We start from the raw sequence: 14,450 nt of genomic DNA, 5'->3' as shown, positions 1-14,450 counted from the left end.
ACCAAAGCCTCCTTCTTTCACGTGGTGAAAGAAGGAGGGTATCCTTGGAGGACCCTGTGGCTGCTGCGCAGGCTCCATTCTCCTTCCTCCTCGACGCCGGGGCCCAAGGTAGAAAGGGACCTTTGAGGGATCTCTTGAGCTAGAAGAGGGAGTGGAGGTGAGGTGGTGCACTGCCTAAACCTTTAGTAAGGCCTCTTTATCTCTTTTACCGTCCCTGCCCTCCCAACCCCGCCTCAGGAGCTAAAAGCTAGCTAGAAGCAGCGCCGGACCGTGGATGGCCTTGACTGACGGCGGCTGGTGTCTGCCGAAGCGCTTTGGAGCCGCGACTGCGGACGCGGGCGACTCCGGGGCCTTTCCATCGCGGGACCTCTCCACGCCGCCTTCCCCCATCTCTTCCTCGTCCTCGTCCTCCTGCTCCCGGGGCGGGGATCGTGGCCCCGGCGGCGCCAGCAACTGCAGGACGCCACAACTCGACACACAGGCGGTGGCGGGACCTGCGGCCCGCTCGTTGCTGCTCAGCCCCTACGCCTCGCACCCTTTCGGGGCTCCCCACGGACCTTCGGCTCCCGGGGTCGCTGGCCCCGGGAGTGCCTTGTCGAGCTGGGAGGACCTGTTGCTCTTCACTGACCTCGACCAGGCCGCGACCGCCAGCAAGTTGCTGTGGTCCAGCCGTGGCGCCAAGCTGAGCCCCTTTACACCCGAGCAGCCCGAGGAGATGTACCAGACCCTCGCCGCCCTCTCCAGCCAGGGACCGGCCGCTTACGATGGCGCGCCCGGGGGCTTCGTACATTCTGCAGCAGCTGCAGCTGCAGCCGCGGCGGCAGCCAGTTCCCCAGTCTACGTGCCCACCACCCGCGTGGGTTCTATGCTGCCAGGCCTGCCGTACCTGCAAGGGGCGGGCAGCGGGCCCTCCAACCATGCGGGTAGCGCGGGGGCGCACCCTGGCTGGCCACAGGCATCAGCCGACAGTCCCCCATACGGCAGCGGAGGCGGCGCGGCCGGCGGTGGGGCCGGGGGCCCTGGCAGCGCCGGCTCCGCCTCGGCGCATGCCTCTGCGCGCTTCCCCTACTCGCCGAGCCCTCCCATGGCCAACGGCGCAGCGCGGGAGCCTGGGGGCTACACTGCAGCGGGCAGCGGGGGCGCGGGCAGCGTGAGCGGCGGCGGCGGGGGCAGCCTGGCGGCCATGGGAGGCCGGGAGCACCAGTACAGCTCGCTGACGGCGGCGCGGCCGCTGAACGGGACGTACCACCATCACCACCACCACCATCCAAGTCCTTACTCGCCCTACATGGGAGCGCCATTGACGCCTGCCTGGCCGGCTGGACCCTTTGAGACTCCGGTGCTGCACAGCCTGCAGAGCCGCGCCGGAGCTCCGCTCCCGGTGCCTCGGGGCCCCAGTACAGGTAAGGGTCGCGCCGCAGTGTGAGGGTGCGTGACCGAGATGCTGGAACACAAGGGGGGTCTGGAGCAGCTACTTGACTGGAGTCCCGGAATGGATTTGCAAGACTGTGGCAGAATGACCAGATACTAGTGTTTTTATTGTGCGAACTATCTCAGTTTCTTTCTAGGAAAAAGACTAACTTGCACTTCTGTATCTCTGAGCCTTGCAGAAGTTGGGGGGTCTTTGAATACTGAGTGGGCAATTGGGAAAAATTGAAGTTGGGAGGGAACTGCCAGAGCCTTGCCTTGAGTTTTACCGCATACCCCAGTTTGGACAAACGGAATAGTGAGATTCTGCTCTGGGGTAAGTTTGGAGGAAATGTTAGGTGCTTGATTTACTCTCTCCTCCCCAAATACACACGTATTTATGTACAAGCACTCGTGTGGTATATTTTCCTCTTGGAAATGGGGATTGAATCCAGGGGCGCTTTACCACTAAGCTACACTCCCAGCCCGCTTAAAAATATTATTTAAAAATAACATTGCTTAGTTGCTGAGCCTGGCCTCAAACTTGGCTACTCTCCTGCCTAAGCCTCCCAAGTGGCTGGGATTACAGGCCTACACTATGAGTCTAGGGAAGAAGGTATTTAAACAAGTTCCAGGAGAGTAAAGGAACCGGGGATCCAGTGGACATTCCTGCCCCCTCAAGTGAGAGGAAAAAGATGAGAGGACACCTAGATTAGATAGACAGCCTTGTGACTTTATACTGATGGTCCGCTGGTGGATATGTGTTAGGGTGGGTGGGGGTCTGGGGCTGCTGCTTCCACGTGGCCAGGCTGGGATCCAGGGATCCAGGAGCAGGGCCACCTATTTTATTCTTCCTCCAGAGTTTGGCCCACCATTTTTGCAGTTGTTCCATTCATATTCTCATTTCTGTGTCTGGGGACCATTTTAGGATAAAGTGGGAAAACAAAATTGTCAAATCAAGGGGGAAATACCTTATTTTGGAAAGTGTTTGGTTCTGCCCTAGCAGGAGAAGGTCTGAGTCAGATTGTTTGCTTTTCTCAGTCCCAGCATTCTGAGTCCTTGGTGCATTCTTTTTGATTTCACCTGTTGTTTCTTTAAAAAAAAGCAGAACTTTTACTGTTGGAGGTGAGTTGTGGGGAGAACTTGGCAACAGAAGTGGCAAGAAAGGAGGCATATCAGTCCAAAGTGTCGTATCTTGGTGTCTTTTGTGCCCCAAGTCTGGGCTTCTCCTAGAAGCTTCCATTTAGGGATATGGAGGACTTTTAGGGATTCTAATTAGGTTAAAAGGGGTCTGAAAGTGAAAGAAGGGATTTGAACAGCTCCCCCTTGTAACATTAGGGACTGGGCAAGACTTTTGGTAACAAGTTCTCTTTTCCTTGAGGTGCTGGAGATTGAACCCGCAGCCTCAAACATGCCAGGCAAGCACTGCTCTCCTCTAAACCGCATCCCCAGCCTTTTTTTTTTTTCACACATAGGCTTTTCATTTTAATTTAATTAATTTGCCAGGTACTGGGATTGAACCCAGAGCCTGGCGTGTGCTAGGCTAGTGCTGTACCACTGCACATCACCAGCCACTCTTTTCACTTCTTTCAAAGACTGACCTAACTTCTCTAGTCCTGCAATGATGGCCCTAGAGACCATCTTTACCAACAGTATTTGGAGCAGAGGCAGAGGACTCTGCTGAGATTTGCCCTGTTGGGTTAGGACTTGAGAGATCCAAAGATTGTCACCCTTCCATCCAAATAGGAACCCATGTTTGGCTCCCAGAAACAGAGACCCTGCATGTAAGGGACTCATCAAAGAATGGGAAGTGGGTGATGGTTAGGATGTGAAGCTTCGTTTTTCAGTCTGCGGTCCTGTAGGGAATCTGACGTGGTATGTTGAGAAAGCGGTAGCTGCAGTTTGAGCAGGATCCTGCAACTCTGCCTGTTGATTGACATACCCTAACTTGATCTCCAGATTCCTTTCCCCCAGGCTTCTAACAGGTCATGTCAAGGTGGGGTGGGGGGGGGAGAGAGAGAGAGAGAGAGAGAGAGAGAGAGAGAGAGAGAGAGAACACACTCTATAGTCTTCAGATGTTGACAATAACTTGATTCTGTTTGAAAAATCATTTTTAGAGTATAATGTGGTCGAAGGCAAGTTAGAGGTTTCTTTTGGTTTTAAGCTTAGCTTATTCTTTTCCTAATTTTTACACCTTCTGGGCTTGACACTATAAACAAATCTGCAGACAGAATGTTTAAAAAAAAATCAGGGTTGGGGGTGAAGGGATTTGAAACACCCAGATTTTGCAGTCTTCTAAGAAAGTAGGAAGTGGCAGGGACCAAGTCAGTATTTGAGGTGAGAGGGTGAGCGGCCCTAATTTTGCTTGTCCTCACAGGTGTTCTAATGCCAGCTTCTATCTAGATTTCCTGTTTCTTCTCTTGATTTTTTTTTTAAACAAACCATTTTTGGAGGCAGGCTCTTTTTAATTGACTTGAGCAAACATCAGGGCTAAAACCTGAGTGCTGAGTTTTATCAAGCTGTACAGTTTAGAAGCTTTTGGAAACCCACTCCCCCTACACCTTTCCCTGATTGGTGGTGGATGGGTAGGGCTCATTCTGGGATGAGCTCTTAGTACTCACAGCCCCTCATTCCCTGGTTCTCAATTCCCCAGAACTGTGCTCCATTTGCTGGGTGATGGAATCTGTCACTTCCCAAGAGCATCTCAAACAGCCATCTCAGGAGAGCAGACACAAGCTTCCAGCACAATCAGATTTTTGCAAAATTTAGGCAGTGTCCCGCCTCCCATTTAGAGTTAGAAAAGTCTAGCTGCCTGGGTGTGAGTAAGAGGTAGAAAGGGAAGGAAAGAGACATTTTATTTAATTTTTAAAAAAGCAAATTTCCTAGATTTTATTTTTCCAAAAAGGACTTTAAATTTTTGTTTTTGGATTTTCAGGTAACTAAAGAGGTCTACCTGGGGAGTTCACACTCTTCTTTTTTCAGGGAATCTGTTTTTATTGTTCCCAGGAGAGGGGAAGAGGCCAGGCACCTAGCAAGTCGGGTTTTCCAGGGAATGCCCCACTCTTCTATGGAGAGGGGCTCTGATAGGTAACATTTTAAAGTCAACAACAAAGACAAATACCTTGTTTAACTTCAGCGTCCTTGAAGTCCTGAGCATTTTACTGATTACCGCAGTCAATAGTGGCTTTTAGGGCGGAGAAGAATAAATCTTTGTGATGTGTTGTAAGTTGCAGTATCCCAATGACAACTTTGAACTCGGCTGGTGTAGGATGCTAGTTTAAACCTAAGAAATAACTTGAAATGAGGAAGGCCACTTGTTTTGTAGGGTAAATATTACTAATGGATTAAAGCATTTTAATGCTAAAGTCATGCTCAAATGTCTTTACTGCACAATCGCTGGTAGAAGCAAACTATCAGCTGCAGGAGAATGAGAAGGAATAGAAAGGTTTGCTAGCACACTTCATCTTCAAATAAAACCTCAAGTGTAATGTTTATTTACTTTAAACAGTAATTCAGAAATATGCTTCAAGAATGCAAAATTAGAACATTTGAACCCTCTATAATATAAAGAGCCCTAAACAGTAGGAAACATTTGTTTTTCAAGAGTTTATTTAGTAATACTAATCTAATTTTAGAGGATATTTATTATTTCATATTTAACCTTCTCAAAGGGGAGTAATAAATGTACAACCATTTACCCTTAATTCAGATTTGTTTTTAATTAGCAGATCTAGGGTACTGCAAATTCCAAAATCCAATCAAATGATTAATTAATGTGAAATAATCACATTTAGAATAGATGGCATAAATTAAAATTTTAGTGTAGGAAAAAAGGTGGTTTTAATTATCGCTGAGAAGTTCTTAGTAGTTTCTCAACCAGTAAAGTATTGGCCTTTTGTAAAAAAATTTCAGAATGGAATAAAAATATTTTAGCGTTTGATCTTTGTGGCACGTAAATAAAACTTCCATCTCAGCGCCTTTTCCCCTTGAGAAGACGTGAGTAACTTTCTCATTGACGTTAAGTGTCTTCAGAACGGTACTTGTACTTTAACTCATCTATTTTTTTTTTAATTGGGGAAAAGCCATATAAGAAGGAAAGGTTGTAGATTTAGAAAATACTTTAAAAATTACTTGATAAATATAAATAAGGCAGCGTGTCCTGGGGCATTGGTGGGTTGCAGCAGGGGTGAGTAATCATGGTTAACAGTGTGCGGCTTGCTCGGTTTGGCAAGCGGGAAATTGTAATTATGATGAATTTTAGTTTTAAAAACCGAGGGGACAGCCAGAGAGTTAGGGGTCAGGCTGACCTTCCCGTAGTTCATCACTGCCCACGACTTTCCCGGGAATTTCTACCCGGAGCACCGCGATGGTACAGAAGTAAGGGACTAATGGTCAGCAAATCCATGGAGACACGATCAAGTTCCCGGCTTGGCCGCCGAGGGGAAAAGCGCGATCCCCAAGGGCGCGGGAGGGGATCGCGGCAGCGCACCTCCCGCGCTGGATGTGGGGTCCTGGGGGGCGATCGGGTGTTTGGGGAGGCGCGGGCCCCGCGCGGCCTCACGATGCTTCTTGTCCCCGCTCTCGCCGCAGACCTGCTGGAGGACCTGCCCGATAGCCGCGAGTGCGTGAACTGCGGCTCCATCCAGACGCCGCTGTGGCGGCGGGACGGCACCGGCCACTACCTGTGCAACGCCTGCGGCCTCTACAGCAAGATGAACGGCCTCAGCCGGCCCCTCATCAAGCCGCAGAAGCGCGTGGTGAGTGTGCGCGCCGGGCGCGCCCCGCGGGGACAGGTGCGGACGCCGCGGCGCGAGCTTTGCGCAGGGTCTCAGCGGTACCAGTCACTCCCCGGCCTCCAACCCTCGCCCGCCGGCGCCCCCGCGGAGGTTACCCCGAAGCCGAGCTAGGGAAGCCAAGACAGCCTTTCCCCCTTTGCCTATTGAAAATGGCATTCCTAAATGGCAAGAAAGGAAGGTGCTGCTAGTTTTTTTTTTTTAATGCACAATGTATTTACATATCTCTAGACATCCTTGCCAAAGCAGCGAATTAATTCTCGAGGGATACATAAGACATTGGGAATGGCGAACATAGGGAGTGGAAAACGGAGTAGACCTACCCAGGCTAGGAGAAGGAAGCTTGGATCTGGTTTGGATTTTATTCTGGGGAGACCATGCTCTCTTCCAACACCCCTTCCGCCACTACCCGCTTCCCTCTGCTCCTTACAGAGCGCTCTGGGTCCCTTTTACTTTGTTCTTTCTACAACTCTTTACCCTTCTGCCGCTCATCCTGGGAGAAAGGTTTATCCCTCTAGGTTCCTGATGTCTTTGGATTGCTGTGTACTCCAGTGAAAATTGATTTACCCAATCCTTAGTAATTTTTTTTAAACACCCATACATAGTACTTGAGAATATGTATGTTCTCAAATTAGGAATTTTCACCAAATGTGATCACGTTTTAATCCTCTTTTAAAGTATGGCGATGCTTGATTTTCTTCAGGCATTAATCTCGCATTGTCATTGTTATGCGTGCGTAGTAAGAGAGGGTATGCATTATTATAATGATCAGAGAAAATAAATTAAATCTTCCTGGAACCCCACTTTAAGGCTAACATTTGTTTAGCCCAAATGCTCAATAGTATAAATGCCTTTAAAATATTTTACAGTTAGATGTCAGTCATCTGAAGTATCCAAGTAATTTATTTAATTGTTATACTCTAATTAGCAGAACAAATGCTACACATGTTGTTTGTGTTAAATAGATTAGAGCGAAATTACATCACAATGTAAGTCTGACACCTTAAAGAGAAGTAATTAGCTTTACGGTTGGTTTGTTTTTAATGCATTTAAAATAAAGTGGCTGGCATTAATTTAATGAGTGTATGTGCCTTTAACTTTTTAAAGCCTCCCACAGCTTAGAATTTTAAGGGGTCCCTTTTAGTGTGTGACTCTCTAAGGTTATTTTTCTTATATGCATCCTATTTAAAATGTAGTCACTGGAAAATATTCCAAGGAAGTTCCTTGTTTTCACATTAGACAACACATGAACAATGAAACTATTATTAATTCTGTAAAGCTACATTGAGCTAAGCACTAGTTGAGCTCTGAAGGGTAACATTTTGTCAAGATTGAGAAAAAAAAACTTAGGAGTAGCCAATTTGGGTTCTAGTTGAAGTATGAATTTGATCTAGTGACATCCCGATGTAGATAGTGCCATTTATTTTTGCACATGTAGCAGTAAAAATAACTGTTACTAGCAAGAAACCCGTTTTTAACATTTCTGAATCGGTTTTCTTGCTTTGTGGCAGGTGTCTTGATGGTAACCAAGGTCAGCCTGTATGCTTTGTAAATGAGTTATAAATGATACCAATTGTAGGGTGTGTCATTATCAATTAGTTCTCCTTATGGGCTTCTTATATATGGTTTTGATGGATCTGACTTCATTCTCAGAAACAGAATGTTGAACCCAAGTTTGTTTAGCCAGCAATACAGAACCAATCACTGTGAATTTGAACTTGCAATACATTGCAAAATAAGAGATTTATGGTGTAACTTGAATTCCTTGTCAGTGAGGAATATAACTGAGATCACTTGTTACAAGGAACTTTTATAACCCATTCACCTTCATTTCACATGTTTATGAGGACTGGCTTCACTTATGATCTGCAGTTGACAGTCATAAAGTTCTTTGTTATAATGGCAAATTCTGATAACAAGTTTGCTTCACATTGGCTCCAAATTCCACTGGAAACTGTCATAAATGGCCTGTTTGTAAAATGAATCTTGCCATCCTTCGTTTACTGATTCACATTTATGGAGAAAAAAATAGTGCTTGCCTAGAAAATGGTTTTCTTTTAACCATAAAGCAGCTCCAATGTGTAAGGTTTTGTAATGTTCTCAACGTTCAAACAAAGCAATTCCCCTATAATTTTCCTATCCAACAAACATGATCATTTCAACCTTATTCTAAGGAGTCAGTGCTATCAGTGCTAATTTTTATAGTGCTAAAAGTCCCACTAGTATCTGTTTTTACAAAATGACTGTAAAGAATGTTACTAAAGTAATACAACAGGATGCAAAATGCAAATGCTAAATTAAATGTCATTATTTAAATTTTCCAGCAGAGATTTAGACATCTCTGTTTTCTAATCTGGGAATATTTGATACAAGCTCAATTAATATTTTTGTTGTCCATTGTTTAAAAGAAGATTAAAAAAAGAAGTTACCCAGTATTGCTAGCTCCCCAAATCTTGTTAAGCTTTAAGAGTAATTTAAAACAAGTTTTAAAGGCATTTTAAATTTGATAATTGAAAAACAAATGTTATGTTTTGTCATTCTGGGGAGGAGATTATATTAAGTTTAAATTCTCCTTTATAATTCATTTGTAGTAATTTAGAGGAAATGGAGCATATTTCTTTCCAAACGTTTTAGAATTTTTTTTGCTAAGATCTGCTTCTGTTCATCTATGCAGGCCTTTTTAAAGTTTCTGGTTGATTTCCCTACACCTGAATGAAAAATTGACTTGTTTATCTCAGTTTTTCAGGTGGACACTACCCAAAGCTATTTAGTATGTGTAGCTGCTTTGTGATTGTATTTCATGACTGATGTCTCAACCTATGATAGTAGAACATGACTCTCCATGGTTGGGGGGGACTCCCACCTTAATGTCCAGTTGTATTGATACTTTTGGCGCATTTCAGAATATAACTCTTACTTGGCAACTTTTAGAAAGTCTTCTAGTTTCCCTTTAAAAAACAGCAGTAAGTGGAAAACTAAATTCTTGGAGAGGCAACTACTGTTGAAACTCTCTGTGTGTGATGCTGGGGAGAGAGCTTTGCATGTAGTAATTGTGTGACTGCTTCCCAGTTATTCTGTAGTTTACAAGGACAGGCTAGAAGAGCAAATTGAAGGTATGGCATCTAGCACCCTGTGCAAACCTAGTTTCTTGGTTCAGTGAACTCAACCTAATTATATTTCAAAATTTTTTCTCAAGTGATATTTCATTTATAAATATCATTATAAATATTCATTAATAAATTAGGAACATGCATAGCAAAGATGGGCATGATACACAAGTGTATATATGGGACACACATTACAGTGAAAATTCCTCAATGTCATGTATATATTTCCACTTACTTTCTTTTGTTCTTTTATAGCCTTCATCACGGCGGTTGGGGCTGTCCTGTGCCAACTGTCACACCACAACCACCACCTTATGGCGCAGAAATGCTGAGGGTGAACCTGTGTGCAACGCTTGTGGACTCTACATGAAACTCCATGGGGTACGCCCTTTATTCTGTATATACCTTTTAGTCTGGTTTCCATTACAAAACATAATCAGCAAATGAAAGGTACCAAAGTGAGAAATTTGAATGTATAGATAGATGTACCTCATTGAATCTAAGAGGCTTTCAATTACAATATGTACCAGTAAAAAACAAATTGCTGCCTGTTAATCACGAACATTCCAATTTTAGAAATATGAAAATGTGAAATGTGACGTGTTAGTAACTGTTTAAGCTTGTGATCGAGAAAGCCAATGAGAAATGTACAATAAGTAGTTTATATCTTAAATTTTTTGAATGCAACCAGAGACATTTGTACAAAGGAGGAGTACACTTGATATTTTAGTTAGAATGACTCTGTCCTTCATTTTCAAAGACTACACAAAATATTACCTCAATCACACAAAGAAAAATGACTTACCTTGTAGGAGGAAGAGTACATGCTCTCTTTTTTAAATAAAAAACCCAATAAATTTTTATTGTATAATTAACAATGTCATTTCAAACAATAATCATTAAGTTGAAACAATTAAATTCTCCTTGGTATCCCCCCCCTTCCAGCATTTTTCGAAGCTGGGGATCAAACCCTTGTGCCAGGATGTAGGCAGGCACTCTGTCACTGAGCTGTCTACCAGTGGGCTTCATCCCTTAGCCCAGTTACCCCCTTTTCTCTAAGGCCTCTTTACATTTGGGGAAAGTGTAGTCTTGTGTACCAAGTTCTTTTGCATGAAGGCTTGTAGTACCGATGTTGGGTGTTTAGTTTGATTTTCCTTCCATATAATACTTATTAAGGCCTATGTGGACATTTTTTAGGTGCCTCGACCACTTGCTATGAAAAAAGAGGGGATTCAAACCAGGAAACGAAAACCTAAAAACATAAATAAGTCAAAGACTTGCTCTGGTAAATATAATAAAAATGCCCTTTGATTGTAAAGTATTTGCCTACTGTCACAGTAGGTATGTGTGTGTTTATAAAGTTCATTTTGACTCTTGCAGGTAATAGTAATAATTCTGTTCCTATGACTCCAACTTCCACCTCTTCTAACTCAGATGATTGCAGCAAAAATACTTCCCCTCCAACACAACCAACAGCCTCAGGGGTAAGTGTTAAAACAGAATAGACTCCTTCAACTTAGTGGGTTGCTCTCTAGTAAATTATCTCAAACTTTATCTTATCTGGCAGTACAATAACCTAAACCAACAGTTTAGTTAGTTGATACCTAAGAATAGTTTTTAGAGGAAGTTACATTTAAATGTCAACAAAATGACAAACTTAAGTACTTTACAAACCTCTTAATTAAGATCTCTATCATTTTTTTTATGGTTAAATTAACCCAAAGAAAAGCAAGAACTTTTGAAGAGCTTTAAACTGTTTTATTTCTAGGTTTTTTTTTTTTTTTTCCTAATCAGAGTTGCTTCGCTCGGTATGTGTATTTCTAATATAGATCAGGAAAATTGCCTGTGGTTCCACAGGTCTTGGGCCCATGACGTTGAAGTTGCTTTTGCTTATGTCAACTCTGGCTGTCTTTCTTTTTGTTTCTACCCAAAGTGAAACTCTTCTTAATGTGTTCTGGGCTTCTGCATTCAGGGATCTTACTTCCCCCAACCTTCTTGCTGGGAGACCTTTCTGCCTTCATTGTACACAGGCCTAATTAAGTCACTGGCTGCGGTGGCAGCAGCAGCAGCAGCGGTGAGGGCTGCCTGGGACAGGAGATGGAGGGGTCTTTGTGAATATCACAGAGTTAGTTTCTGTGGAGCTATGATCAAAATTGCCATCCATAAGTAAAGAGCATTGTCCCACCTTAATGTTTCCCAGATTCACCTGGGAAAACCACCTGGCTTTACCTGAGACCTCAGTGAGGTCAAGGGCAAGAACTCAGACAAGCAGAACTTTTTTTTTTTTTTACTTTCTGTGATCTCAGGAATGAACCCAGGGCCTAGTGCGTGCCAGGGAAGTGCTCTTCCACTAAGCTATATTTCCAGTTCTCCCACAGGACTTTAAAATGTGCCCTAGTGATGATTCTTAGGTTTACTCTAAGATTAGTTTAATCGTTTTCTACTTTTAGTTTTCTTCTAAAATTGTTGGGGCACTTAAAAATACTACAGATTCCTGGGCCCTGCCCTGGATTTTTGAATCTTAAGTCTCTAGGGGTGGGGCTTGGAAATTTGTGTCTTTGAACAAGCGCCCCAGGTGAAATTGAAACTGCTACCCTGGAGTCCTTGGAACTATGAATCTAAGGACCTGTCAGCCTCCCCCACTCTCCCCTCCCCTGTCATATTTTTAGCTGACTTTAACAAACAAAAATGATGCTTAAAATTATATTTGCTATTTCTTTTTGTTCACCAATACAAATTCTCTTGAGCTTTTTCTTTAATGAAATAAAATATCTAATTAATTTCACAAGGGAAAAAACTTTCCATTTGTCACAGACACATGTTAAAGAACCTTTATAGACTTGATAAAGTGTATTTTTTTTTTTTAAGCAGGAGGATTAGATGTCACTTTGAGGATCTAAGGGGTAAATAGAATTAGTTACTTGTGGGAAACTAAAAGGTTAAAATTATTTAATCCTTGGAAGCAATTGCACAACTGAATGAGGCAAAATGGTGTTTCAGAAACCAAGGTATTGAGGGAGGAGGCTAGGTTGTTGGCCTCAGTGTCTGTGTCCTGTCTCCTAGAAGACATGAGCATGCTGGGTCTCCAAATCTCTGAGAGTGTAGAAAGAGCCTAATTTAAATGATAAATGGCAAGGAAACTTTGACCAAGAATGGGCTTTGGGTAATGGATGACTTTGTAGGTGGAGTCTGGTTTGTTCTTGTGGTTTTGTGATGCAGAATTTCAAAATTGGCTTTCAGCAAGTTCAATCAGTTGCCCCCCAGGGAAAGGAGGGTGAGAGGCACCCAAAGGAGCCCTAGTCCCTTTGGTGTCCAGGACTCTAACCTGGGACTGAATTCCTAGAGGTAGCTTGCAGGTCAGTGCCCTCCCAGATGAAAGATTAACTCCTCACTAGAGACCAGGAGGCAAAGCAATTGGATTTTTCAGGTTGGGGGAGTTTTGAGAGTAGTTTCACACAAGGTCTTTTACTGTAATCTTCATTCCTCCCACAGCCCAGGCAGCCTCCACGGGACTCTGGAAGCTAGTGGTGGCTGGTGTAGGCTGCAGGCTGGGGGGCAGTGCCTGAAGATGAAGCTGGGCTGTAGAATTTCCTGGCAGCATTTCCCAGGGTAGGGATGGGGTTGCCCTCCCACCTGCCCATGCCCTTGGACTTCTCTTCTCCTCATTCAGAAGGCACAGGGCTGACACCCGGGCTTGCAGGTTTTCCTCTGATGGTCTTATCGTGGATGTCTCCAGGTTATTACCTGACTTGGCTGTTGGGGGGTGGGGGGCAGGACCAGGCCTATTTGGCAGATGCCCATCTACTGGCTTCATTTGGAAATTCTGTCCCCCTCTACAAAGAATTGCAGCGGGTGGAGTGGTTTTGCCAGAATGCCTGAGTGCGCCTGTATCTGATGTCAAAGGGCAGCTGGGTTTGACTGGTCACCTATAATTGTGTAAAACACTATAGAACCCTACAGCAAGGTTGAATCTGGGGTTTAGAAAGTGAGTGCATCATACAGCGCCTTCATTGGCTTAGAGTTTAAACCCTGGGTCCATCCCACTGACTTTCCGTGCTCTGTGTGACGGATGTGGTAGAAATAGTAGTCTAATGGGTCTACGAGGCTGCCAACAAAGGACAGTCTCAGGCACACGGTCAGTAGAAGATGGGGACCAGGGACCACGTACCTCACCACTGAAGGATGTACACGGCAATACAACTGCCTTTCCTAGGTGACTGTGAGTTACTGTAAGGAAGTTGAAGAAAATAGTTCCCGAGGCCCATGTCAAACCCCGTGTTCACGTAAATCCCACTTTGAGAAACAAGTTGCAGGAGATCCCTAGTTGGCATTCTCAGCAGGCTTCTTGCTTGTGGGCCATTTAACATGCAGGCACAGGTTCGTGGGGTCTGTTGGCCCAGGTAAAAGGGGCCCCAGCAGCTGAGTGTCCTGAGGGAAATCTGTTCTAATTGTCTGTTGCCATGAGCCATTGGCATTGAGAGAAGGTAGGAATGGAGGTGTGGGCAGGATTCCTAGCACAGGGCAGGTAAACATTGAAGTGTCCTAGAAATCATTTTGCCCATCTCTGACACTATTTCTTTGACTAATTTTTGGGTCTTGGCTTTATGTACTTGCTGCTTATTTGTGCTTCAACAGAACTCTGCTTGGGAGAAACGGAGACATTCCTTCTGATAAGTCACCTGGTTGATGACCTGGTCACATTGACTCAGTTTCTCCTTGTTGCTGTGAGTGTATGGTGTGTATGTATTCGAGGTAGAGAGAGAACAATTTTATTTTCTGCTTGGGATCAGGAAGACTCACTGCCAGGTAGCCTGGTATTAAAATATTGCTCTTTTTGTTCCTTAAATGTGTTAAACTTAATTTTTGATAGATGGCTGATTAATTTTGTGGAAAAAAATCTAGTCTTTTTTTCTGGCTAAAATTTTCATATTGATATGGATTTACTGAAAAACATAATTTATTGACATAAATAGACATCAGATTTCCTCTGGCATTTATTCACCATGGCATATAAGGATATTAAAGTATTTTGAATTCCCTTTTGTTTTGATTACTGTTATTTAGGAGAAAAACTTGATAATGTATTCTATGTTAGCCATTCTCAAAATGAGATTTAATAAGCATGCCATAAGTTTTCTCATCC

General features: G+C 44.0%; 1 protein-coding gene across 9 annotated transcripts in view; it reads left to right on the top strand.

Moving 5' to 3' along the window:
• Gata6 (GATA binding protein 6) overlaps positions 1–14,450 on the top strand; it is a 36,879-nt gene that overhangs the window by 1,274 nt on the left and 21,155 nt on the right. For all 9 annotated transcript variants that reach the window (XR_013429654.1, XR_013429649.1, XR_013429653.1 and 6 more), the window contains exons 2-6: positions 238–1,403; positions 5,998–6,164; positions 9,563–9,688; positions 10,505–10,592; positions 10,688–10,791. Coding sequence is in view for 2 of the 9 variants with exons in the window: in XM_005329034.4 (XP_005329091.1) it covers positions 275–1,403; positions 5,998–6,164; positions 9,563–9,688; positions 10,505–10,592; positions 10,688–10,791 (1,614 nt within the window). In the remaining 7 variants the exon portion in view is untranslated. The remainder of the gene's footprint in view (positions 1–237; positions 1,404–5,997; positions 6,165–9,562; positions 9,689–10,504; positions 10,593–10,687; positions 10,792–14,450) is intronic.

The sequence above is a fragment of the Ictidomys tridecemlineatus genome, chromosome 13 (genome assembly GCF_052094955.1).
Source record: "Ictidomys tridecemlineatus isolate mIctTri1 chromosome 13, mIctTri1.hap1, whole genome shotgun sequence".
Lineage (NCBI taxonomy): Eukaryota > Metazoa > Chordata > Mammalia > Rodentia > Sciuridae > Ictidomys > Ictidomys tridecemlineatus.
This window is presented reverse-complemented; position numbering and strand designations above follow the sequence as displayed.